General features: G+C 43.1%; 1 protein-coding gene across 3 annotated transcripts in view; it reads right to left on the bottom strand.

Moving 5' to 3' along the window:
* Nucleotides 1–96: 96 nt before the first annotated feature.
* The window catches only part of CSNK1G1 (casein kinase 1 gamma 1), a 584461-nt gene continuing 556671 nt past the window's right edge, over nt 97–27886 (bottom strand). For all 3 annotated transcript variants that reach the window (XM_085643991.1, XM_085643989.1, XM_085643990.1), the window contains one exon: nt 97–9822. In XM_085643991.1, coding sequence (XP_085500117.1) covers nt 9768–9822 — 55 coding nt within the window. In that variant the 3' untranslated portion in view covers nt 97–9767. The remainder of the gene's footprint in view (nt 9823–27886) is intronic.

The raw sequence follows: 27886 nt of genomic DNA, 5'->3' as shown, positions 1-27886 counted from the left end.
GTTTTCTGTAGGAGTTGATTTTCTGTCAAAGGACATTCCGAGACACCAGACAGCTGAACACTTTTCCCAACATACCCAATTAATAAGGAGACCAAGTGATAAAGGTAAGACTTTATTTTATATACAAAAGAAGGGTGAAAACGGAAACTCCCCCATAAAGAGAGGAAGCCATCAAATCAATGTCACATTTGAAAGTACGCCTGGATGCAACACAGGAAGCGTGGTATCCAGGCATAAAGACCAACAGCAGTAACATACGCTATTGTCTGCAGCGGGCCCTGGGCCCTTTGAGGAGTCTCTTCCCAATGATGTACAAGCCCTTGGATTTCTGAATGAACCAAATACACACTTAATGGACATTCATTTTATGTTAATAAATAATACAGACCTCATAATCACAACTGAACTTTAAGACCACCAACCAGCATCTAGGAGAGACTGGGAATAAAACAGCGAGTTTGCCAAATAAAATGAAGTAAGCATTTCATGTTTTGCACAATTTCAATGATAAAAAAAACAATATATTTTATGCACTTTGAATTTTAAAAAAAAACTTCACATTTTTTACCCCTTTTCACAAGGACCTGAAGAATACAGTGAAGAAAAGGAATGGACAATAAATTATATTGGGTAAATTTTCTGAAATCATACACTATTCATCATTCTCTAATGATCTGAGATAAATGTTTAAAACCAGTTTTTCTATATGAAAAAGTCCCTACATGCCCCAAAGCAAACTGGTACATAAGCGATAAAGAAAAAGGATTTGCTTTCTCTGGTCGTTGGTGTCACTTTTGAGACCTATTTTTTTGTTGCTTCACAGTATGCAGATGGCTAGCTACACTATGGCAGGGTAATACAGAAAGCGCATGCACAGTGTGAGTAGGGACAATAAACCCAGACCATGAACCAGAAATCCTAGACAGCTTAGTAAGCCTACCTGCAAGGCATGGAAATGTAACCCTCTCCAGTATAAACTGGCCCAGAATGCATTCAAATAGCAGTTTCTTTGCCATGTGTAACAAAAAAATGCCAAAATATGTTTGGATAAGAACAGTAGGGAAAAAAAAACCAACAGGGACAGGGTTACAGTAAAATAAAATAAAAAATGTAAAAAAATAAAATAAAAAAAACCGACATCCTGATTTGACGTTCAATTGTAGTTAGTCCTCATTTCACTTGCTTTGCTACGTGTACTTCAGATTTCATCAAGCACAAAGCAAGCAACAACAGTTTGGGTATTCAAACAGCCTACATTCCAAATTACATTCCAAATTTTTGGTCAGTTTTGTCTGGGCAGAGTGCAGTGAAGGTGGGATTGGGGTGATGGTTCAGACTTAAAATACTACTGGAAGCTGTTCGGAGCCAAATCGCACTTTTTGGAAACAAATTTGTACAACTCTCCAGACCGGGCATTAGAAACAGGGATTTAAAAAAACAAAATAGAAAAATATGGCCTTGAAGGACACAATTTTAATATTCAGCCAAAGATGAGGAGGCAGCAATATTCGTAGAGCACCATGGCCAGTTTCACTGCACAAGAGCAGAACTCCTACATGCAGAAACAAGACTCTTCCCATAATCCAATGTCCAGTCCTCTGACTTTGCTAAGATTCAAATTTGACAATTCCTGATGTAGTTCGTAGACCCTGTGGGTCCACATTTTGAGGGGGATATACATTTTTATGAAAAACTGTGATGTTGCAGAGTATTGTATGAATTAACAGTGTTGTTCCACAAATAGCATCCAACAAAGATTGCCAAGATCTAATTTTGCCCCAAGAACATCCTGCTATTTTTAAGGCCAAACAGTGGACCTCATTGACATTATTTCTCACACTAATTTCTAGCATTGTTCAATTGTATAGCAGATAAAGCAAGCACAATTCCTTAATAACTACCAAGCTCTCAACACTAGAAGCACATGGAAGAAGAGATCACTGTCCGGTAAAATCAGCTATATGCCAACATCACACCTCAGCGGATAATCTAGACAAGAAAATGAAAAACACCTTGCATGCATTTTTCTTTTGGCTGAAAGCAGATCACAAAGCGGTTTGTTTCCCTAGCTCTGGTGACAGTGGCTGGGAGCCAATAAACACTTTCAACAGTAGATTTTATGTTGTGAATTTCCATTGTGTGTGAAATTTGGTGGCTAGCCAGTGAAAATGAATGTGCCAAGGAAACATTTAACAAAACATTTATTTGAGATGGCAATGGTCTAAACTCCGCTTTCAAGAGTGGACTGTAATATGTTCATAGTCACTAAGGGATGTCTCCTACTGTGCACTTTTGTCAAAGCCACATTTCAATTTGCGTCTCATGCTGGGGTTCAATAAAAAGCACTTGAGGCAGGAATTTATGTGAAATCTCACTTGCAGCAATAAACTGAGGAGTGGGGATCTCAAAGGAAACCCCCTTCAACAATCAACAGCTTAAACAGCTTTTAGAGACTGGGTATTAAGTTTCTTCCCTAGAACAACCGTCCAGGGCTTGTGACCTTAAATACTTAAATAAAACGTATTGTTCATTTTTTTCATTCCCAGCAGAGCACATACTACCAAAGAAACTCTACTACAATGTCAACAGTGGAGGCACTCAACAGAAAAAGCAAAAGGTAGTAAGAAATACCAAAATATTCATGGGAGTGCTTTCCATATGTTTACTTTTCTGGTTTGAAGCCACGCCTCCAACCTCCCAGACCATCCTGCATTTTGGGTTTAAAGAAGATAAAGTGACTAAAAAGCTTTCCAACAAATTATGAAGTTCTATGGTTCAAATGGATGGCCACATTACCTAACATACGATACTCCATTCACAAAGATTCTGGCATGAATCCAGCAAAAGGAGACACACCAGCAGGTCATCAAATGCACGCTAAGGCTGGCGAAAAATTGTTCAAACTTTTTCTGAGGGGAGGTATGGGGGAGTGCTAAAATGGGAGGGGGTACACTAGGGTAAAAAAATACATTCTTGGCTAGTGCTCCTGTTAAGAATCCACACCTCTTATGGAAAGGGCACCAAAGCTTGCAGCACTACATCTATTTTTGCAATGAACACCAATGTAATGAAAGCTTGATCTATATATAAAATATATCCCACCATGACCTCCGCATGCCAATCAATATTTGGATGTCATATGAAACTCATAGGAAATAGGGATAACTGAACTAGAGAAAAATTTCTACATTCAAAACAAGTAAAAGTAAACTGAACAGCTCTTTCCAGAAAGTCCCTTTAATGTGGTCATCAAGCACACATGTGATGCCGTCTGGTGTCCACTGCTTGAGATGCCATAGATACACATCAAGCATATAAGCATGCTCATCCATAAAGTGTACTATACAGAGTTTATTATAGAAATCCGGTCAAGGCTCATTTAGCCAAATGCTTCAATTTGTAAGAACTGCAGTGGATCTGTGATGCAACCCTATTTAATGAGCACCACTACCAAAAACAGACATTTCTGCAGCATGCTTGGTGAACCATGCATCTCTATGAATCCTAACCATGAACAATTACACTCAACTGCTGCTTTATCGACTTAATCTTTCGACTGACAATTGCACCCACGACAAAGCAATTAATAAAGAAAGCTTCCATCTGCAGGAGGTTGAAACTGAAGAAAGCACATCCACCAATTTGAAACCTAGAGGAACGTGGTTTGCTTAATTACTACATAGATCACATCTTATTTTACCCATTATCGCTGTGGTTTTGGTGGTGAGGAAAGAGCACATGTCTCGTGATGGACTCCAACTTTTTGGGCAGGAAATTACTGCATACCTGAAACGGCAGCTGATATTTTACACTAATATGTTTTATGTATGGTCTGCACTGTATCAACTAGCTCCTTCTGCCTGGATTAAGTACATTTCACACTGCGGCCTGGAGAGTCACAGTCTGAAGCAAATACTTTCACAGGCAGGCGACAGTACTGTTAAAGTGTTGCATTCACTGACAAATCAATAGATTTGCTCACATTTTCTTCTTCAATGTTGCTCACATTTTCTTCTTCAATGTTTGGATATAAACTGCTAGATGAAAGATTCTTGAGTAAGTGAAGATTATGTTGGCTGATAGCATCCCAAGGTGACTCACAGGTAAGTAAGAATGACTCATTCAGTACTCATTTGAGCGTTACTAAAATCCTGCACAGCTCTAACATGTAAATTAAGAAGAGATCCTGTGCTCATGAATTGAGTGGCCTGATTTGCATTCTACCTTAAACACAGAGGCCCATGTATTCTGAATGCAGTGCGTTCACAGTGGTGGGAGATATTCCATACATAGAAACAGTTATGTACACACACACACACACACACACACACACACACACACACACAATCACACGCCTTCTGTACACTGACCTCATGACCTCAAAAGAATTTCATAGAATCAATTCTATTGGTTTACACCCAGATTTCAAGTCTGTACAGAAAATATGAATTCACTCACCCACTCTTAAAGTTCTTACAAATATTGCCACATTCATCAACGACGCAGAAAGCAGCAATGAGGAAGCCATCTTTACAGCCAAACAATGTTCATTAAGAAGCCTTGCTACTTGTACAGTGCAAGAGCCTGCTGACCCATAAGCGTGCCCATGTATCTCACTATACTGGCTGCTCTGGGTTGCACACGAGAACAGGAAGTGAACAGCTATCTCCACAAGAACGACATATAATTTACAGAACATTTTTTTCTTAATTATTTTACAGTTAGAATTTGCCCTTATTTCAGAGTTCAACATATGGCTATTTGACTAGTGCAAGAGGCCTTGGTAGGAACCAGCATTACCAGCATGCTTAGGAGAGACTGCAACCCCCTCCCCCCATACACTGAAGAACCGTTACAAAATGAGACCATAGCTTAATACCCCAGAAATTACCTGAAGGGTCTTGTTTAATTAAGACCCACTTGAAAACAAATTCTATATACAGATAAGATTCCTGAAAGTTTGTAACCGACCACATTCATTCACTTAAACATTCAGGTCAACAACAAGAAAAAATATATACACACTCATACCTCGACAATCAACTGCATACAAGTCAATCCCCACTCTGAGTGTGGAGAAGAGGACATGGGATGTGAAGGCAAAGTACATAGATTGCAGTTTGTTCGGTTTTTTCTTTCAGGCACTTTTGTGGGGCTCTGGAAACAATCACAGCACTATGAACCAAAGAGTACACTGGACATCTTTCACCATATGATACAATAGCAGGTTTCTACTATTACTGGGGAAAATGAACAAATGCTGCTCTTAAACTGAAGACCAGTTTACAGCGTGATGAGAATTTTGGAGGCCCTCTCTAACCAAAACTGCTATTATTTAGATGTCAGAAGATATCACGGTCAAGTTCCTAAAGTAGAACAAGTGATATTTTATTTGAGTAGTTGGCTCTCAAGACAAACCGGCACAAAGTTCGAACTGCTCTTTAAAGCTTGGTGTTTTCCATGCCTTCTAGCAAGCCCCTCCAAAGGATGGTTTCCTGTACTTTAAGTCAAAAATAATTTTTAATTACTCTAAATCAAATCAAAATAGTTTATTTAATGCACTGTTTGGAATCCTGTTTTGTCATGCTATGAAGCAAGATGGACATCTTGGTTTAAAACAATGTGTCAGAGGCAGCGGGAAGAAAAAGGACAAGACAGAGGAAAAATACACCAGACATGGCTGGTCGTGATGAAAATGCAATCCAAAAATTGGTTGCAATCCAGACAGGGAGTGAATAGAGCAACTGCTTGTGTCATGGACTTATGTTTGGTTGCGCTAACCCTAATCATAAGATGTTTTCAAAATAAGATTGAGGTATATTTTAGTACAGGAAAGGATGTGAAGAGACGAGGCAGCATGACCACAACTACTGCACAACAAAAAAAATAGGCCTCCTTGAATGGCACTCGCATGTCAAACAGGTAGACAGAGAGAAGGGACCATCCACTACGGGCATACATCATCGGCTACAAGCAGGAAATTGGAGTTCTAACATCAAGCTCTAAAGTACATCTATAATAGAAACATTGTGCATTTCTAAGGCTGCAAAATTCAACTACAATATGGTCCTATATACCAGGTTATGAGAGAGTTCATCAGATAGTGACCAGGGAAGAAAATGCATATGTTAAGCTTTTAAACAGAGACTGGGAAATGCAGACATCAATCGAGATGTGGAAGACATTGCTTTTGGAAGTAAGAAAGGCTAATGTTTTTGGAAAAGGGGAAGACCTTGAAAATTAGCATACGTCTTAGGAACAAGGTGGCATGTCCTTTGAAAGCAGGCTAAGCATGTTCTTTTTTTTGCCAGCTCACCAAAGAACTCTTATGGTAGAATTTAAGGAGGTTTGTGTAGATGCTCCGAGACATTCAATACAGACCGTATAATCTAGCAAGCAAAAAGATTTCCTTCCTCACTTGGTCAATGGGAAGTCACTTGTAAATATTTGTGCCACATCCCTAACCATTCAACCAATAGCCTCAAATGGATGGATTAGGAACACGGTTTGGTTGGCGAGCTTATTCATGGGTCTGGGAGGTGAGGGATGATCACTGCATCTTTCTCTCCAAAAACACATTGTGGCTTCTGATAGGTCTTGGATAAACCGTGTCAGGCTTCAGTGTAGCTCAAGAATCTTGCTTATTTGCAACAGAGGCTTTGATGTCCAACTATGGGACAAGGTATTGCAAAGATCCTTTTTTCATGGTTCCTGACAATAAACCAGAATAGCTATGGTCAAGGAGACCAGCAATGAAAAAGGAGTGTTAATTCAGTAGTGGAGGAAAATATTTCAGCCCCTCTGCTGAGCAAGAATTAAATGTTTCTTGAGATTCGTGCAAAAGCTTTCTAAACTGGGAACAGAGGAAGGAAAACATCAATTGCCATGAAAGATGCGTTTGAAGGTCAGCCTTTGAAAGCAGCTTTGTTTTCAGTCTGGATATGGTCCACCCAATAGATAGGCCCTGGGAATAAACCCACAGGCACTTCCTTGGGACACCTATCATACTGAGCTATTACAGAGTGCAAAAGCATGCTCCAATACTCCTTTGCAACTAGACAGCAGGATGAAGAGGAACGTGATTTAAGTCTCACGCATGATAGAATGATCCCCAGCACTGAAAATAGATAGGAGTTTTCAAGATTAAATACAAGGCTAGAAAGTGTGTGGCATGTGGCCTTTAACAAACGCATTAAGGATGCCAAACCGCTTTAGCACTATAATTCATATCATCCTGACTCCTGTAGGATTTGAATCTCAGATGTCAACTTCCAATACAGGAAACAAGCACAGTGGTCTGTAGCTAAAGAATAATCTTTTCTGGATACTGCACTCCAGATCAGCTCTCCCACCTCAGGTCTTTAAAATCCCTGAAAATATAATTAGCATTTTTAGTCCGAGTGCTTCCTTCACTGAGCAGCACGACTGATGAAACTTTAACTTTGCTTCAGTGTGTTACATTGACTGTTTCTGCAAGCTTTAGCACAGGGAAACCTTTGTTTTGGATTAGGTTAGAAACACACATTAACTGAATACGTTTCTCTGACCAACTGCATCAAGACTTCTAATCCTTCCGATGAATGACAATCTGCAATACTGTAGAGCGCTCAAGTGTGATTAAAATGTTAGTGAATTAAATAAGGAATACCCACGCTATACAATTTTACAGCACACACATTCGCTGAGCAATCGCTACACTAACCCTGAGAGTCAAAGCATAGGGAACATTCAGAACCGGAAAAAGATTAACTTTTGAATGCTAGATTACTAATTATGATGAATGTGGGTCCACCTTTGGCCTACCCTGCAATTTCTTTCTGGAGTCCTTCAGTGGGGTTTTAAACATTAGCTTCAGCACGGAGTACAAGGTATAACAATCCTCCTATACAAACACTTTCCTACAGATATCCACTGCATCACAGAATTCTAGGTCAAAGAAATGACAAGATTTTCCAGAAACAAAGTGAAATATGTTCACCCTGTTCTGCCCAAACAATCACAGTAGTTCGAAACCCTATAAAAAAAAAAAAATACTATCTGCAGGTGATTGGCTGTGAAGCTTCGCACAGCCAATCAAAATATTACACAGGTGATGTCAATCAAATTGCCTAAAAAACAGGTATAACATACTTGCCACGTTAAACCGAAAAAAACAAAGTGCAACTACGTTATCTGGGCTTTAAATTAGTCCAGATATTCAAGGAGTAGAAATCCAGTGATATGTCGGTCAGCCTAGACCTTGGACAGACTTGTCCACCAGTTTTCAATTGTGGACAGCCAATTAGTGGCAAAAAAAAAAAAAAAAAAAGACAGCCGGCAACCCATTTCTCCAATATAGTTGATGGCCCTAGAAGTACAAAAATAGAAGATTAAATATGGCCTTTTCATCTACAAGTTGAAGCAAGCCCTAGAGTAAAGAAACACTGCTGCTGTCCTACATGCCCCTGATCAGAAAAGAGCTTTTTAAAAGAAAGGGAGACAAAAATGGAAACGGATTGGTGCAGTAGATTAGACATTCTCACAGCTTTGTGTGTTATGCAAGTGCAACTGTTTAAATAAAAAAATAAAAAGATGAATGAGACTCTACACTGCTATACTCAATGCAAGGAACTGACAACTTGAGCGTTCCAAGAAATCTGAGACAGCCAAAGACACCTGGTTGGAGAAACGTCACAGGCGTCTAGGCTCAGTCTGAGCTGCAAACCACGCCGCTCAGACCAATCCGAGCGCTGCTCTTATAGCATGAGAGCAGCACTGGGATTGGGTGGGAGGTCTGTGCCCCAGTGCGTGCTGAGACTCAGAGAGCCGGAGAAGAGGACCAAGGCTGCCCTTGATACTCCGGTAAGTTTTTTATTTCATTATTATTCCCCTGTCCTGCCCCCTAATTCAATATTATGGCAGCCGCCACTGGCATCAACTTCATGTCTCTCAGACACAGACTGATGCATGCCCCTTCAGGTCATGATGTCATCAGACAAGGACACACCCATCTTGTAATGTAGTTGTGAGCGTATCAAACACAGACTGAACTAAATCTGTTCTCGTAAAGCAAAAAGCAAAGGCAACCATAAATGCAGACTCACAGTGGGAGTTAAGGAGCAGGTATGCATGGAGTAGACAAACATTTCAGGGTCTTTGAGCAGTGTAGACACTTTACATAATAAATTCAACACGTAGGTTTTTGTAAATGGCGGTCTGTGTCCAAACGTTCCTTTTTCCCTTCCAAAGTTTCCCAGTCTCTCTTTGTTGATTTCACTGTCCCATCTTTCACGCCTTTCCAGGATTTGTAGATTGTCCAGGCCTGATCAGAGCAATCATTTAACTCCTTTCTCTTTGTCGTGTGGGGTGTGAAAAGTAGAGTGCACAGAAAACTAATTAGGTGGAGAAGAAATGTGGCAAAGGAAACGATTGATGTTCCTTCTGCCCAGTGCCCTCACTCTCCATCCACACATTTCAACCAAACCCCCTCCAAACGTAAACCTCTGATAAGAGACTGGAGAGACCTGGTACATCGGCCACAGCTGCCCATCATGCACCAGAAAGGTCAGCTGGCAAACTATCATCACCAGATCCAGACACAAGGATGGGGAGGTGGTTCTATGGGGCAGGGGACTGAACACAATGGTCTGCCCCTTACTCTAAAACTAGTTTTTTTGGTTTAGAATTCCACCTATTCCCCTTCCTCCTCCCTTCAAGTCAGAAATGGCAGGAGTCCGAAGGTGCAGCTGGGAACTGCAAAAGTCCCTGGAGGTCTAAGGAGGCACAGACTACTTGTGTCGCTGGGCATTCTTCTTCCTTTTCCTCTTAAAGAAACAGCAGCACCTATAAGACAAGAAACATCAAGTCACGTTCATTCTTTAAATTTCCATCAACAAAAGTATGCAATTTTATTAATGTATGTCTGTACTGACTTTTGTATTGAAGATGCGGTCATTGGAACAGTCTGTTAACAGTTTTTCCCCATAATAGGAATAACCTCCTATTTTAGTGCTGGGAAAAAACAGTATCTCTCCGAAGAGAAACCTACCATAAGCTACCCATAGCGAGCACACCCTGGAACCCTTGCTATCTAACAGTGTAACATCAATGTACTTTTGCTGACCAAATAACTTGAAAAACCATAACCCAACTAGAACACCAACACTATTGTGAAAAGTCACATTGTTGTACATGTGAAGACACCCTGCCAAAGCCACACGAGGACGTTACCACCATGTTCTCATTGCTACAGTTTACAGATTGGCATTTGGTGGTGTAATTAAGCAATTCAGAAGCCCAAAGTCCTATTTTTATGACTCTGACAGCGATTAAACCAAAGTCTGAATTTCACTGTTAATGTTAATCTGTTTAACTACAGATAAATCAGCAAAAATGCCCCAAAACTTACTATGGGGACCTCACTACAAGAAAGGTGGAGAATTATTCCATGCTCTAAAATAGGCAAATGCTGTGGCTTTAAGTGGGCACATGCAAATGAGGTCATGGAGTAGTGGACAAATGGGGCGCTATTAGACATTGGACACACAAAAGGATGACCTCAGATGACTTACAACCAGGGCCCCATTGTGAATTGGTGTTCCAAAAATGGAAGCACCATAGATCCTTCATCGATCTGCTGAGTTACTGAAATTGAGCAAGGCCCAGACTAAAGGTCCTAAACCATATTCAACTGCACAATCCAAAAAGAAGAGAGTAGAAGACTTAAATTAGGAGCACAGATCCAAGAGATATCAATCCCATGGCTACTCTCCTCTGACAGGTATGCACTAACGTCCACAGAATCAAAGACTCAACTAAAGAACTGCATTTATTGTTCAGTGACAGGAGTAGAGGGTTTAAGGCCATACAAAGTGAAATGAGGCATACCAGTGCTGTCACTTCACATATTTGGATCATCTAATTAAACTAGAAAGCCGTTCATTGTACTAACCCAATCCCTTCACTATCTATGCACATTATTCCAAAAAGGGGGAAAGGCGGCATCTTCTCCCAAGTCTCCCACACACATCAATAAAAAGAGTATGAAATCCACTTACAAAGGAAGGTCTGATTGCTCTTAACCGAGACAAGAAGGTGACAGGTGGGGGGAGGGGTCATTAATATTATTACAATGGCCTGTGTCAAACCTGTAAGAACAGTCTTGGTTCATGCAAACAATGTACAAAGAAGAGCTTCAGACAATGACAGAGGAAATAGTGCAGACTGGAAACAACACACACAGAGGGTATGGGAGGGTCATGTCCTGGCCATTGGGCAAATCCTGCTGTGATCTAGAACGTGTACTTCTAAATCATGAATCTTAGAGTGGTAATTATCAAATACTATAGATAGATTGTGTTTATTATACACTCAGTGGATTAAAGGTGATCTGCCGCAATAAAATAAAATCTTGGGAGAGAATTTTTAAGCGGGTACCATTAAACAATTATACAAACAATGGAAAATATTTTAAGGCCATTCAGTCATTTGGAAGCTTTGGAACAATGATGGGAGGCATGTCCAAGGACAGGATACAAGAGTGAATTGGATATTTGAAGGCTGAAAGATATGGATGATAATTTATAAGATGTTTCTATGGCGTAATTTACATTTTCTTAACCATATTATGCATGTAGCTTGTACATCTATGGGATCATTTTAAGCCACCAATGTCACTAGTGAAAGTAGACCATTCAGATCATACATTTATGAGCAAGCTACTAAAGATAACTAGCATATGAGATGGTGTCAGCTTTAGCTTTTGAATCTTCACATGGTTAGGTGTGTTCCTTCCACTTTGATGGTCTTCGGTCGTTACCTACCCTCAAATGCAATCCATTAACAGCTGACTGCAAGAGTTCACTTATTTTCTGTTTGACTGGTGACTTTTTTCCCGAAAGTTCATTCTTATGACACCTCATCTAGGATCAGTAGTATCCTATATAACAGTTCTCTCTTAACCGTGCCTAAACACAGAACAGCGTCGGGTGGTGATCTATCTCAAACACCTCACAGGGCAATCAAAAGGTGGTGCGGGATGGTGGAAAAAAAGCTTATAGTACACAATTAAATTCCTGATACACATTTACCACATGCAAAAGCAACAGCAGTAACAACAACTTAAATCTTATTTCCAGGAGGAAGATTGATACTGTGCATGGTGGTGCTCCATTCCAAAACAACGGATGTTGGTTGTGTCGCAATACAGAATAACAAAAGCAGACTGTATGCATGAGCTGATGCCAGCCTGAGTATTTTTCAATCTAGGCAACTTAAACATCTCAGGATGCTGTCTACCATGGTTTGTGGTGAAATTCCAAACTAAAGAGTTTGGCGTGTTAATTGAATATAGACAGATGCATACGTCGAGTGACCTTCCAAAGTAACCCCAATGTGCACAGCTGTGCTCCTGGTAGTGTTGTTCAATAGTCTCACAGAAATCCAGCTTGATATTGAAGGTAAGACACGGCATGGCCCGATTCAAATCAGGCAAATTTACAGCTTGGTGATGCTTGGATGAATATTGCATAAATACAAACAGCTTGATGAATTGTGATGTCCCTACAAATTATTCTGCTTCAGAAATCCGGTTAAGTTTGGGTGAAAATTTACAGCATTTTAATAAAATCTAGATAAAGATCTCGTTGTGATTCTGGTCTACAGTATTCCAAATAACAGAGCTCCAAATGTTGTTGTATGCCCAGAGAGGGTGTTACTTAGAACCAGAAAGCTTAGTACCCATGGGTAGAGGCTTCATTAAATGATAAAAGCTAGATTTCTATGGTGGAGATACTTCGCTGAAGCCTACTCAAATTAGAGACCTGGCCATCTTGAAGAAATGCTTGTAAAATGTATTTTTAACTGGAGAGCTTGATATTCCAAAAAAGCTAGGTCAATATCACATCTAAACTGTTCTCAGATAGGATCTGAGTTAGTAATGATTTCCCAGATTCGCTATTCGTAGGGAAGATCTCCGAGCAAAACTCCCAGATATAACAGGTTTCTATGGAATGCTCATTCTGTGACAGATCAGCAACAACCCTCCTCCTTATACGGACAGATCATCTTGCTTGACTCCAAGTTAATGCAGGACCTCAGATACGATTGTCATGTTCAATGTTCCTAAAAAGGCATGCCCTTAATTCTACTTTGTCTATGTCCACCATTATAGTTAAAACTCCAGTTTTAAAGATGTTAAGTTTGTCTTCTTATAGCTCAAAGACATATCTTCAGTGGCCATAAAGGCATTTCTGCAAATTACCCTGATTAAACCAGAAATTAGAAAGATTAATCTTACTTAAGATACTTGAAATGCTATTTCTGCAGTCATTTAGGACATTTGTGCAGAAGAGAAGAGGAACCTCTTCCAATGAAATTCTTTTTCCATTATGCTAAGAAGGATTTTAGCAGTTGATTTTCCCCAATTCACTTATTATTTGAGCAGCAGCACTTTGACACCATGGCTACAGATTTGAAGCTTCAAAGTTTAATTTGATAAGTCCAAGATCTTCACGCAACAAAGCTACGGTGCCTCTTCTGTTAATTATGAGCAGGTCCTCAGATTGTACATTACCTTGGACAGAAGTGCCTTAATGACCTTGACCCAGCTAAAAATCAAATATGTGATCTTTGTACAAGACACGCAGGAATATGGAAACATCTTGTAAATGAATAGCAATAGGTTAGTCTCCTCAAACAGCATGAGTTAACTGCTGAGAAAAAATGCATATTGTTTTCGTTTCTAACAACTGTATTAACAAACCTCACATCAATAGAACCATGGATTATTTTCTTCTGCACCAGATGGTACTTTTTTTAACCAAATCTTCGAGGACGCTATTCACAACATGCCTAGCACACAAAATAGTCACATAGCGTCTGAGGATAAACATGGTTAGACAGAAGTGTGCCTTGTTGAAGAAAGTTTTGATGGCAGATCAAAAGAACCCTCAGACTCTTCCACCATCAGCACAAGACACAAGTGTAGAAGTTGGAGTCACTGGCCGTTTACTGCTGTTGATGCCTTCCACAGAGCTACAGAACTTCTAAGGCAATGTTATCGACCGTGGATATCTGTAGTCTGACCTCTTGGTAGGGAGGGAGGTTAATAATTCCACTATGAATGAATGACGGAATTTGTATAGCACAAACAGCTACTCAGAATTGAGTATCCTAGCACTGCCAACAAAAGTAGGGCTTTGCGGAAGGCAGATTCAGTTGCTATGCTTCTGAGCTGTAGGGGGAGGTGGTTCCAGATCTTGGTAGTGCATACTAGGAAGGAAGCCCCACTACGTCTGGACTTTTTGAAGCAGGGGATTGCTATGGGGTGAGCCTTGCTGGAATGTATAATTCTGCTAGGTTGATACTCTGATTCTTTTGTTCAACTAACTGGGTCAAACATTGTGCAGGGCACAGTGTGCTAGGGGAAGTTCTCTAAAAGTAATCCTTTTGCTGACCCAGAGCCAGCCAGAGTGACAAGGAAGGGTGAGCTGAGAGGAGCCTTTTCACAAGTTGAAAAGGTGACACTGCTGTGTTCTGAACCACTTGCAGTCGCAGGATTAGGTATGCAGGTAGACCATGGTAGAAGGCGTTTGCATAGTCCAGTCGGGAGAGAATCGTGACTCGAACTACCGTTTTGCAGGCTTCCAACTGAAGTAATGTTCCAAGAGCTTTGAGGATCCTGATAGCTTATAGCAACTTAGTAGTACTGGGTCTTAAAAGAAAGGACATTGTTGAATGTGATTCCCAGGTTTCTCGCCTCCAAAGTGAGCCAAAGAGGGGTAAGACCATCTTTGGGCCAAGTGCCGGCCCAACCCGGATTAGACCCTAACAGTATGATTTCTGTTTTATATGGGTTGCCTTGTACATGGCTTTCTTTGAGCTAACCAAAGAGTGCTTTCATGCAGTTTGAGAAGTAATCCTTGCAGATGTCTGAGTTGCCTTTATAGGAGATGACCAACTGGGTGTCGTCGGCATACGAGACAATAGTGATGCCGTAAGACTTTACCAGAATGGTCAGGGGAGACATATAAACATTAGTTTTGGGCTGAGTGAGGAGCCCTAGGGCACCCAACATTTTAGAGGTTTGGTCTTGAGGAAATGAGGTTTAGTCCAGATCAATTGCTCTCGCTCAGAGAGAAGCTAGGTCAGCCAATTTGAGGCCACTCCCCTGACACCATAGTTAAATAAGCGTTGTAAGAGAATGTCATGGGGTATTGTGTTGAAGGCCGACAGGTCTAATGTCGACAGTGCAGCATTGTGTCCGTGATCCAAGGACACTTGTAATGACTCAAACTTCCAGCAACCAGGTTTCTGTGTTGTGTTGTTATGGGAGGCCCGACTGGGAGGGGTGCAGAAGATGGTTGGATTCCAAAAATTCTGAGAGCTGTTCGTTTACTATGGAATCCTGAATTTTTGTGGCTGCTGGAAGGAAGGATAGGAGTCTGAAGTTATATAGGACTTTACTGTCTGCTGAGAGTTTTTTCATTAGCGGGATGATAACTGGTTTCTTTCCATATCTGGGACACTGAGCCTGTTTGAAGAGTTGTTGAACAGTTTTTCATAGACAGGGCCAATGATCTCCGTTATTGGTCTCATTATATGAGGGGGCAAGGGTCTAGTGGTGAGCCTGATTTGCACGACAAAAAGAGGCTTTGTTCTTCATTTGGAGGCATAAAAATAAAATGCCCGTGAAATGGGTGGGGTGGGTTCAATGGGAACAGGAGGAAGGGCAAAGCTGGGCGATGTTGAGGTGACTTAAAGGTTTGTTTGTAGTTTGGTAATTTTATTTTCAAAGACTTTGGAGCTTGACAATCCGGTTAACTCGAAGGTGCACTATGGGATTTTATGGGAAACCGTCCTATAAGAGGTATCTTCTTTAATAACGGTGCCTACTAAGTGTCGGTTTCCTTTTTCAATCTGTTTTTATTTGCATGCACTTCTGAGAGTAATCATGAAAAACGCAAATATAATTATTTGGTGCAGGGCTTTGGCCTAAATTACTGAAACAGGAGGATTGGAAACCTCTAGCAGCTACATTCTACAGGGAGGATAGTGTATAATGTCTCCAAATTAAGAGCAAGAGGAGCAGTCATTAGTACGTAAAAGAGTTGTGCAACTAGTCTCTCAGAGCTTATCAGCAGCAACAACAACTATATATGAAGCTCATGTTTCTACTTCCCTTATCCAGCAAATTGAAGCTCTGTAATGAAGATTTACTTTTACTACAGATAATAATCAGAGTCCGCTGGAGTCACAAACCCTCCTCTAGGGATCGTATTTCTTTTCCGAGCTGGCAGGGTCTGGTCAATGTTGAAGAAAGTAAATTTGCCACAGACAGATCAGAAAGGCCCAGAGCAATGGAGATTTTTATTTTGGAAGTCTGCAGAGGGTATTAAAAAAAAATGTACCAATGTCTCAATCCAAGCAGAAGACCTCAGGAAGTTAAATCTTCCACATATTCTCAACCTGACCGGACCTACAAAAGCTGCTAAACTCTACAGAACTGGTTCCAGGATTGGATACCGGGGAGAATAGGTTGGTTCAAAACTATGATAACAGTGTAAGGATTCTAGGACAAAATGATTAAGGTATTAAAGGAAATTAATAAGTTTCTTACCTTCAGTAACACCTTTTCTGGTAGAGACTTTAACTGCGGATTTCTCATCTTAGTATATTCCCCAGGCGTCAGACTGGATTTTGAAAATTTTGAGCAGTATCCCTGTGTGCCAGTAGGCAGTGCCAGGCGGCTCCTGGTCAACATCATCCACGTTGGAGGTGAAATGTGATGCGCTCATGTGTGCCACTCTGGCATGCTGACATCAGTTTTAATCGTAACTTTCTGCTTTAAAAACGCAGTCACGACCAAACGATGTGTAACCAGTATGCAGACACATAAGAGGGTTTAGGGTGAAGTGCCAATATTGCAGAGCAGGGGGGTGTGAGTCAGTGAGAAATCTCTACCAGAAAAAGGGTAACCGAGATTACTAACCGCAGAGTCCTCAGCTTAGAATTGATACCAGAGCAATACCTCCCGAGAGGTGGGACTTGCAACAGCCTCAAACCAGAAAACCCTGGAGGATGGAACGAGCAAAATGCCCATCTAAATGGGCCTGCTGTCCAGCAGAAGTGCCTCGTAATGTGTGGAGTGCCACCCATCTGGCAGCTAGGCAGATGTCCAGGACTGGTTTTCAACATGCCAACGCAGGGGTGGAATGATGAGGCTGCTTCTTAGCTAGTGTGTAGCTGATTTTGATGCAGAGTACCATCCATCGAAAGCCTCCAGGCTGAAGTAATGGCCAGCAAGAATCCGGTCTTGAGGGTCTGGAGCTGCAGAGGACAGTTATGCAGGGGCACGAATGGAGAACACATATGCAAACTCAGAACTGACAGATGGAGGTCGTATCGGGGCATAACAAATGGGGTAGGAGGGTACAAATGTTGCAAGCCCTTAAAGAAACGAACCACAACAGGTGACGAGCCGTGAGGGCAGATCTGGTAACCGCAAAAAAGTCAAGATTTCCAAAAAATACCCTTTAACGGTGCCAGAGGCAAGGCTTTGCCGGGCTAATGACAACAAAAACAGCAGCACCTTCGATAAGGAGGCAGAAAGTGGATAAACATTACGGGAGGAACACCAAGCCATAAATTTATTCCAACAGCAGGCAATTAGAGTTTTTGCTGAGCGATGCTAAGCTGCCATTATGACATCACAGATCTAGGGAGGAAAATTAAAAGCATCCAACTGTTGCAACTCAAACTCCACGCATGAACGTGGAGCAGGAGCAGGTGCAGGTTTGCCTGCAAAACCCTGCCATGCTGCTGTGACAGGAGATCCTCCCGAAATGGCAGTCTGATCGGTGGACAGATGCTTATGCTCAGGAGTTCGGGATACCAAACCCTCCTTCACCAATTTGGCGCCATTAGGATTTCTCATACCCTGGTTGGTGCTGATCTATTTGAGGACCCGGGGCAGAAGTGGTATTGGAGGAAAGGCGTACACGAGTCTCTGATTCCAGTCTAATTTGAACAGGTCTGAGAGAGCGGCTTTGAAAGCTCCAATGTTTAGAAGCACCGATACTGCATGTCCTCTGTGGAAGCAAAATTATCGAGCAAAGGTTCTCCCCATTCTCGGAATAGACCTTGCATCACCCCCAGATTTTTCGTCATCCACAAGGCATTTATGACAGAGTGTATTTGTCCTGCCATTCAGAGATCCAGTCAGGTGCTGCACGACCATAAAAATGTCCTGGTGCTCGAGCCAAGTCCAGAAGCGCAGGTTCTTCTGGCACATGGTTCACAACACCACAGTGCCATGCTTGCTGCAATACCACATGGTGGTGGTGTTGTCTTTGAACATCCACATTAGCCTTCCCTTGAGTGATGGGAGGAAGGCCTTCAATGCCAAGCAGATAGCCCTCAGCTCCAGGAAGATTTAAATGAAGCGGAGATTCTGTCGGAGATCAGAAAACTCCGATTTCCTCCTCCTGCAGGTGGCAGACTTTACCCAGAAGTGAGGCACTGTGAGCTCTGGTGGGGAAGGGAGAGGGGTCTGCCACTGATCCAACTGTGGTTTTGTAGTCTCTTCCGAAATCTGAACCAGGTTTGAGAAGTTCCCCTGGTGCTGTACCCACTGGGACTTTAGATCCCACTGCAGAGCCCGCATATGCCATTTCATTGAGCGTACTTCATCAGAAGTATGCAGTAGGCCAACAGACCCACCTTCCTCAGAGTCAGTCTTGCCAAAATACGGGACAAACCATTGGGATGATAGTCCAAATGTCCTGGATTCGCTGCTGCGGAGGGTAGGAGTGAAACTGCACCATGTTCAGAGTGGCTACCATGGAAGGGAAGGTCTGAGAAAGCAGGGGACTGGACAATACACTGGGTGTGGGCCCCGTATCAGTGGGTATATCAGCCAATACGACATGCAGTGTTCACCGACCACAATACCAAGCTGGTGGTTGAGAAGATCCGCTTCCCAAAGGTATCCAGGCTCTTGGATAGCCTATTTGTTTATTTTTTCCCCTAGAATTTTATTTAGCACAAACTTGACCTGAATGTATCAGAGCGCTTTACATGAGCACCAGTTGTGTTAAAGATGGGACATTCATTTTGTTAGGTACATGGTGATTACACGATTTGCCAAGAATCACAGGATGTTAACATCCCTGCAGAGACTCAAATCCGGTTTCCCAGCTTCGAGATAGACTGCTCTAGCCATCAGTAAGGAACACGCTTGGGTTTACAGTGGCTGTCGTGGCCGGCCCTACCATGCCCTCGAGAAAGGGATGCTGGGAAAGGAAGGATGGGACCTCAGGGGCGGGGCAATGACAGCAAGCAATCATTCTGTGCACAGGAACCCCGTGCAAGGTTTGGCTTAGGCCCCCAGGGTAGCATCTATAAGGGCCTCATTAAAGGGGAGCAGGGGCTCCGTAGAGTTCACTCCCAGTTGAAGTACCTCTGTTTAGATGCTAGACTTGACCTCCGAGGATCGCTGCAGATCAAGAACCTCCGCTACGCATGTCAGATGCACCCTCCTCAGTGGCGGGGACCAAAGGAGAAACCAGGACAGTCTGTGGAGGTGTCCAGGTCACTGGCAACACCCAGTTTCTAGTACCAGGTTTCCTTCTGGTAGGGCTCATCCTCCAATTGGCCATAACCCTCTTCCCAACACTACTTCTTGAAAAGACTGGTCATGTCCGGGGTGACATGGTCTTGACGGCGGTGGTGCCTCGGAGTCAGAAAAGAGAATAGGTTCCTTTGCCAATTGCACTAGGGACAGCGTCTGGTAAGCTGGCACCAAGAAGGGTGGCGGCGCCGGTGGTAGAGTCAGTCTGGGGGCAGATCCTGAGAGCCTAGCTGGCATCAAGGGTAAACCTGCCAACTGTACTCCAGCAGTGGCACCTCTCAGCTCCATGAGTCCTAAAGGTGTGCCCAAAGATGGATTGTATGGCATTGTAGAACTCCCCGAGTTTGGTAGGAGTCACTCCAGCTTCGGCAAACTTGAGGCTGTTTGGAAAGAACCTAGCTGCCCACTTCGTGAGTGGTGTGCAGAAGCGGGGCCTTGAAGCACGGAGCTTGATGGGAGAAATCAAAGAATTTTTCAATGACTTCTTATGCTTCTTGGACTTAACAGACATTGATGGTGATAAATAGGAGTGGGATGACGATTGTCCACGGGATTGGCTCAGTACTGACACAAGGTCTCCCTCAAGACCGGGATTGGCACGGAGCCACCTTCTGCTGCACCGCCACAAGCTTCATCGCTCGTGAATCACCTTTAGATCCATGGACTTGCAGTCAGCGCAGGCCGAGCGGTCTGGGCCTGACCCATGGTACCACAGGCAAACCCAGTGTGGATCACAGACATATCTATCTATCATTCATCACTGTTTAATCCCAGTAGATTTGTTGGGAAACGTGTATAACGCATTGGGAGCAAGGCTAAAAAAAAAAAAATGAAACTTTTTAAAAAGTGGTCAGAAAAAAATTACCGCGGTAGCTCTTCAAATCCACACTGTTGGGGTGGAAAGAAAGGAACTTAGGCCAGCCCACCAGGGTGGCCCTTATAATGGGACCTCACACGTCACTTCCAATGCGGACAACGTTGACTGGGAGTCACCAAACGCTGCCTACCAGCACGCAGAGATGCTACTTTTTCAGATACAGTCGGACGCCTGGCGAATATTCAGAGGTGTGAAATCTGCAGTAAGAAATCTCTATCAGAAAACCTAATTTAACTATGGGCCTCTGCCTGTTGATTTAGATATGCACCAGAAGATTTTTGGGGGGAGGAGCAAGAAGTTTGTAATCCTACTGGAGACACTACACGTGGAGAGAGGCTAAATTCTTAAAAGTCCAAGAGGTGCTTGACATGTTTATCTGATTGACAAGTATCTCCAAGGATGGCCTTGTTGCTACAACAATGGTTCTGATAAGTGTATTGACATCAGGAACCTTCTGAACAGTGACTAAGACTAGAACCTGGCAACTACAGACTGTGCCAAGGAAGTATAACAAAAGGATCTCAGGGGTAAAAGATGGGGGACAAACATTAAGTGGATGATTAAGTGTTCTCCTTCCCAAATAATGTAGCTGGTGTCTGAATCCATACAATCTTTCTGGATTATTTGCAGACAGGCTAAGCAGAGGAATTTTAGGCTGCTTGCCATTTCACCACCATATTTCAAGCACTTAAAAACGAATCCATTACTTCTGAGGAGACTGCTTAACTAAAGGTCCCAAGACTCTTCCAAAAAGATGCTAACAAAAATTATCCCAGTGCAGGAAAACTGAATAAAAGCATACCAAAATGTAAAGCACAAAAATGTTCAGGATAAAAAACAGGACTGAAACAGGGAAAAAACTAAATAAAAGGCCAGGGAGAATACTTTCTCAATGAGCAGATAATATAACTTAGACAAGGTAGTGGGTTAGTCCCATTAAGGAATACATCCAACTTCCCTGCCCCAGCATTCCTTCCACCATTAATGTCATCTGCCTGTGAAGGGTTTGGCACTCAATGCTATAATAATTAAAAAGATCTCCAGTTATTCCATAAAGATCCCATAATGTTGAATTTGACTTGAGTTGTGATCTTACCATAACTCAGTGAATGGCGTAAACAAGGAAATAACTAAAGCATGTCTTATTTTAATATCATTATACTCTCATTTGTGATGAAAAATAAAAATATTACGCTTTCCTTAGGCGTTCCCTGCTACGTGCTCGGTGCTGATAACATGTACACATTTGTTGTGGGGAAACAACATTCACATTAGTCTGGTGAGTTCAGTGAATGCATCATCTACAAAAAGTCATGCTCCAAAACATCAAGGGCATGGCGAGAAATGAAATAGTACATCTTTTGAAAGCAAACAGACTATGCCTTTACAAAATTAAATAGTTTCTTAAAGCAAAGTCAACTTGTCTAGGAAAAATGTTTAGCACTGCTGCTTTACAGGCCAAAGGGACAGATTATATGAATTTCTTTACAATTATAGCAATTGATTTGAATTTAGCACTCATTAACAGTTGGCGATCCTGTTTGTTTTAAGTGTTTTACACATTGTTCATTTTAGCTTTTGTAACATTTTTGTTTGGGGAAAGGCAGGAGAGGGCACATGTAGAGGTATATGAGGATTCCCAGGCCAGGTTGGTCCACTCCCTTTTGTGTGCAATGGAGAGAGGGGGACTCACCACAAGTTGAGCATTTTCACGCAGCTACAGAGAGATGTGTGAAGAGAAGAGACAGAGAAAGAGATTAATACACAGAGGTGAGATGGAAGCGCATCACTGCTTGCTGTGCACACATGCTCTGCACATCTGTTAGTATACAGGGTAACCTAAGGCATGGACGATTTTAGATTGCTTTCTAGTCCCAATTCTGCACAGATGTCATGCCCCAAAACGTAATGCCCCACCACACTTACCAGAACTAGGACGACCGGGCATTAGAAAGTCTAACTTGCCACATGAACCAGTCACTCACAGCCAAGTAGTTACATACAAGTTACTAATCATAGTGACTCATATTGATAGACTCCCAGCCAGTCTCTCTACATACAGGTTGTCTTTACCTGTGGGGAATGGAACACATCCAGGCTCTGTAGTATTCTTCTGAAATTTAGCAGTAAAGGGAAAATAATATCTTTACCTCAATGTCACTATATACTGTGTAAAAAGTAAATTACACATATTAAACACTATACATAGTGTTTAATATGTGTAATTCTGACACCATTGCATCCCTGCGAGGGAGGCAGGAGGGTGCAAGTTAATCCGCAGCACTACATCCTACAAATAGATGCTTATAATGTAAGTAACATGCTCCATTTGTAGTACGTGTTGGCTGCAGATGTACATGCTATGCATGGACTGTAAGGAAGTGCTCCTCTAGCGATGGCTCTATGCATTAGATGGTGTAGATGTTTGAACTAGCGTCGACAAGATTGTTTGTCCCACAAGAAACTGCTGCCTGGTCTGAACATCTACAAATAGTTTTGTGAATGTGTGTGGTTTTGACCAAGTAATGACCTTACAAATGTCAGCTATGGGAATGTTTCCTTAGAAATCTATTGAAGCACCCTTCTTTGTAGTGTGTGCGTATATTATAGTAGGTAATGTTCTTTTGGCCTTTACTTAAGTTTGAATACATTTCACAATCCATCCAGCAATTCCTACTTCAGAGATGGCTTAACCTTTTATCGGATTTGAGAAAGCCGCAACAAGCTGTTAAATTTTTCTAAAAGGTCCAGTTTTCAATGTAATACAAGAGTTTTCTTTTAACATCTGGTGTATGAAGAGTCCTTTCTGCCACAGAGGTAAGCTTAGGAAACAAAAAAAGTAAGTGTTTGATTCAAATGGAAGGGAGAGATAACCTTAGGCAAAAATTTAGGATTTGTATGAAGACGTACCTTATCCTGGAAAACCTGAAAGGCTTTTCTATAGTTCGAGCATGAATTTCGCTAACTCGTTAGGGAAGTTATAGCCACAAGGAAAGCTACCCTCCCAGAGAGGAACTGCAGAGGACATGAATGCAGTGTTTCAAAAGGTGTGGACATTAGTCTTGTAAGAGCAACATGTAATTTCCACAAAGGTACTGGTGGTGTAACTATTATTTCCAACCCTTGCATAAAAGCTTTGAAGACTTGTATACGATAAGGTGACGGATGTTTTCGGTTTTGCAGGTAAGCCGCAATCGCTGCAAGGTGCAGTTGCATGCAAGTGTAAGCTAATCGTGACCTTTGAAGGTGTAGCAGGTAGCACACTATCTGCTGTACTATTGGCAGTCAAGGCTCTATATCAGAGGTCTTCAAACTTTTTTTGCTCCGAACCCTTTATGCAAAATGTTTTGAAGTCAGCCCCCACAAAAATGTTATGACAAGGATTGGGAGAGCGGAAGGGACACGGCTGAGTACAGGGGGAGGGGTTTATGAGATACTTTTAAGTGTACTTTTTCTACAGCTCTTAAACCACATTAAACATGATACTTCTAAAACAGCAAATGAATCAAACAAAAACAAGTGTTGACTCAAAAGTACTGCTGCCCATAATTGAGGTGTTGTGAGCCCCTCAAACTCCTGGACCCCAATGCAACTACATTTGCTGCACTAATGATAACTGCAGTCCTCAAAAGCAGGCTATCTTCAGGCTTCTTGCACCCCTTCCCCACGATGCCGGACCATCACTCCAATCTTGAAACGGGTCCTCTGTCCCTTTCAGAAAAAAAAGCTCCCACATATTTTCTCCCTTTTTTCTGCAAGAGTGTCCTCCATCCTAATGCTAGAAAGGAAAATAAGCTCCCACGCCCCTTTTTTAAAGTGATAATTGTAATACAGTGGGTCACTCTGACCCATGGGCCCCAGTGCTGTTTCATCTGTTCATAGTGCTTTCTGCCACAGGCAGACACCGCGTAGCACTGTAAACAGGGCCTCTGAAATTATGCAGCAGCAGGACAAATTATGCAACAGGGATGACTAAATTATGCTGCAAGAAAAGGCAAATTATGCTGCATATTACGGAACATTTTGATATAGTATTACTGCATTATTTTTTACATTTTTACATTGCCCTGACATCTCCCCTCATAAGTACCAGTTTAATAAACAAGTTACTTACCTTCGGTAACAATATAACTGTAAGAGACAAAGATTAGTTAGAGATTCCTTACCTGTAGAATTACCCCCAGGCGTCAGACTGGATCCAGAAAATGTTTTCATCAGCAGTACGCCTGCAAGTCGAAATGTGGAGTCGGTCGGGTCCGCGTTCGTTGCCAGCGTCGTGGTCACCAGGATGACGTCACGGCAGCTACTTAGATGCTGCCCTCGCACGCTGTCAGTCCTTTACACGACATTCCACGCCAGAAGCACAGAGCCATGCAAGACACTGACCACTGGTGCACAAAACTAGGGCCCTGAAAGGGATTCCCTGACCCTAAAAGTCAGTTCGCAGAACAGGGAGGATGGGTGGAGTGGTAAGGAAACTATAACTAATCTATGTCTCTTACAGATGTATTGTTACCGAAGGTATGTAACTTGTTCATCTGAAAGAGACGATTAGTTATTGATTCCTTACCTGTATAATAGGTAACCCAGCAATACCAACCCCGGAGGTGGGTCTGCAAACCAAGTTCACACCAGAAAGTCCTGAAGAACAGAACGGCCAAAGCCGTCTCTCTGGACTTGGCTGTCCAGTCAGTAGTGTTTTGTGAACGTGTGCAGAGATGCCCACGTAGCTGCCTGAAAAATGTAATTCAGGGGGACTCCCCGTCCCAAAGCAGTGGTAGCTGCCGTCGCCCTGTTGGAATGGGCACACAATCTCACTGGAGGATCCTTCTTTGCCAAAGAGTAGCAAGCTTTAATGCAGAAAATGACCCCACCTAGAGATGGTCAGTTTGTGCATGACCGGACCTTTTTTGGTATCTATGTAGCCAACAAAGAGCTGGTCATCCACCCGGAATTGGTTGGTGTGATACAAATAAAATGAAAGCGCACGTTTGGATCCAGACGGTGGAGCCTCTCTTCCTTCTTAGAAGGATACGGAGGCGGAAAGAAGGTGGGCAAAGTGATGGTTTGACCAATGTGGAAAGTAACTACTTTAGGAAGAAAAGAGGGTCGAGTTAGAAGGACAACCTTGTCCAGATGAACGATCAGAAAAGGAGGCTTTGAAGAGAGCTTGGAGCTCACTCACCCTGCGAGCAGAGGTGATGGCAACCAGAAAGGCAGTCTTTAAAGTGAGAACTTTGAGAGGACAGTTATGAAGCGGATCAATGGGAGCGCAGATAAGATGATGAAGAACCAATTTCAAGTCCCACTGAGGCATTACGAAGGGAACAGGAGGAAAAAGAGGAGTAATGCCCTTAAGAAAGCGATTTACAACAGGGGACTTGAAAAGAGAAGACTGATCAGGAAGCATAAGGAAGGCTGAAATGGTTGAGAGATAGCCCTTAAGAGTGCCCAGAGCGGAGCCCTGCTGGGCCAAAGAAAGGAGGAACAAGAAAACCTCAGAGAGAGTGGGGCATAAGGGGGATCCACAGCCTTTGCTGAGCACCATGCCACAAATTGGTTCCATCTGCAGGCGTATACCATCTTAGTGGAGAGACACCTATAAGCAGAGATAACATCACAGACTTCGGGAGGAAGGTCGAAGGCTGTCAACTGTCGCCGCTCTATCTCCACGCAAGGAGGTGGAGGCAGGACAGGTTTGGGTGGAGGACCGTCCCCCTGTTGCTGCTTCAGAAGATCCTCCCGAAGAGGAAGTCTGATCGGAGGATCGATGGCCATGTGTAACAGCTTGGGATACCAGACTCTTCGTGCCCAACCTGGAGCCACAAGAAAGCATTCTGGGCAGAAGTGGTATAGGCGGAAAGGCATATAGAAGACCGCAACTCCACTCGCGACTAAAAGCGTTGCCTAGCGAGTGCCGCCTTGGAAATTCCAACGCGCAGAATTGCTGACATTGCGCATTCTCCTCGGTGGCAAATAGATCTAACCAATGCGCTGCCCACTGCAGAAACAGACCATGCACCACCTGAGAGTGAAGATGCCATTCGTGATCCATCATGCACCTGCGGCTGAGTTTGTCCGCCCTGGCGTTCGGTGAACCTGACAGTTATTGAACCACCCGGGATATGCCCTGATGTTCCAGCCATGTCCAGAGACGGAGAGCCTCTGGACATAGGGTCCACAACCCCACCCGGTTTGTTGCAGTACCACATAGCGGTGGTGTTGTCTGTGAACACCTGCACTACTCTTCCCCGAACAGAGGGAAGGAATGCTTCTAGTGCAAGACGGATCACCCGGAGCTCCAGAAGGTTCATGTGGAGCCCAGAGGCCTCTGATCTCTGCCTCCCCCCATGTGGCCACCCCAACCGAGAAGTGATGCATCCTTCACCACTTTTGGGGAAGGGAGAGGGATCTGCCGTTGACACAATCCTGGTTCGTTAGCCACCACTGCAATTGTCATGCAGTGCCCACCGAAATCTGAACGCAATCGGACAGATTCCCCAGATGTTGTGCCCACTGAAACTGCAGGTCCCACTGCAAAGCCTGCATATGCCACCTGGAATGATCTACCAGCAGGATGCAAGAGGACATGGGGCCCAGCAGCCTCAGGGTCATTCTGACTGAAACCCGAGATTGAGGATGGAAGATCGGAATCCTAGATCGAATATCCCAGACTCGCTGCTCGGGAGGATAAGGCCAAAACTGTCGTGCCCAGACCGCTCCGATGAAAAGGAGGTTCTGAAAGGGAGTCAGATGTGACTTTGGCACGTTGATAGTGAACCCCAGTGAATGCAGGAGGTCTGCCGTAGTCTGGAGGTGAGAGACGACTACCTGGGGCTAGTACGCCTTCAACAGCGAGTCATCGAGATAGGGGAAGACTAGAACCCCTGATCTGCTCAGATGATCTGCGACCACCGCCATCACTTTCGAGAACACCTGAGGGGCGCTGGAAAGGCCAAAGCGGAGAGCAGTAAACTAAAAGTGCTCGTGGCCTACCGTGAACCGCAGGTAACGCCGGTGGGCCAGCAGGACAGGGATGTGACAATAACCTTCCTGCAAGTCCAACGTTACCATTCAGTCTCCAGGTTCGAGGGCAGACAGGACCCAAGCCAGTTTCAACATTTTGAACTTCTCCTTTCGGAGACAGCGGTTGACGTTCCAGAGATCCAAGATAGGACGCAGGCCTTTGTCCTTCTTAGGCACCAGAAAGCAGCGGGAATAGCAACCACGACCTACTTCTAGAGCAGGAGCTCGCTCGATAGCCCCCTTGGCTAAGAGTGACGAAACTTCCTATTGGAGAAGGGCCAACTGATCCTCCGCCATTCAATGGTATTGAGGTGGCATGGATGGAGGGGTAGTCGCGAAGAGGAGGGAGTAGCCCCTTCGGACTATCTGCAAAA

Source organism: Triturus cristatus, chromosome 3_1 (assembly GCF_964204655.1).
Source record: "Triturus cristatus chromosome 3_1, aTriCri1.1, whole genome shotgun sequence".
In the NCBI taxonomy this organism is placed as follows: Eukaryota; Metazoa; Chordata; class Amphibia; order Caudata; family Salamandridae; genus Triturus; species Triturus cristatus.
Note: the sequence above shows the minus strand (reverse complement) of the source record. Positions and strands in the feature narration are given on the sequence as shown.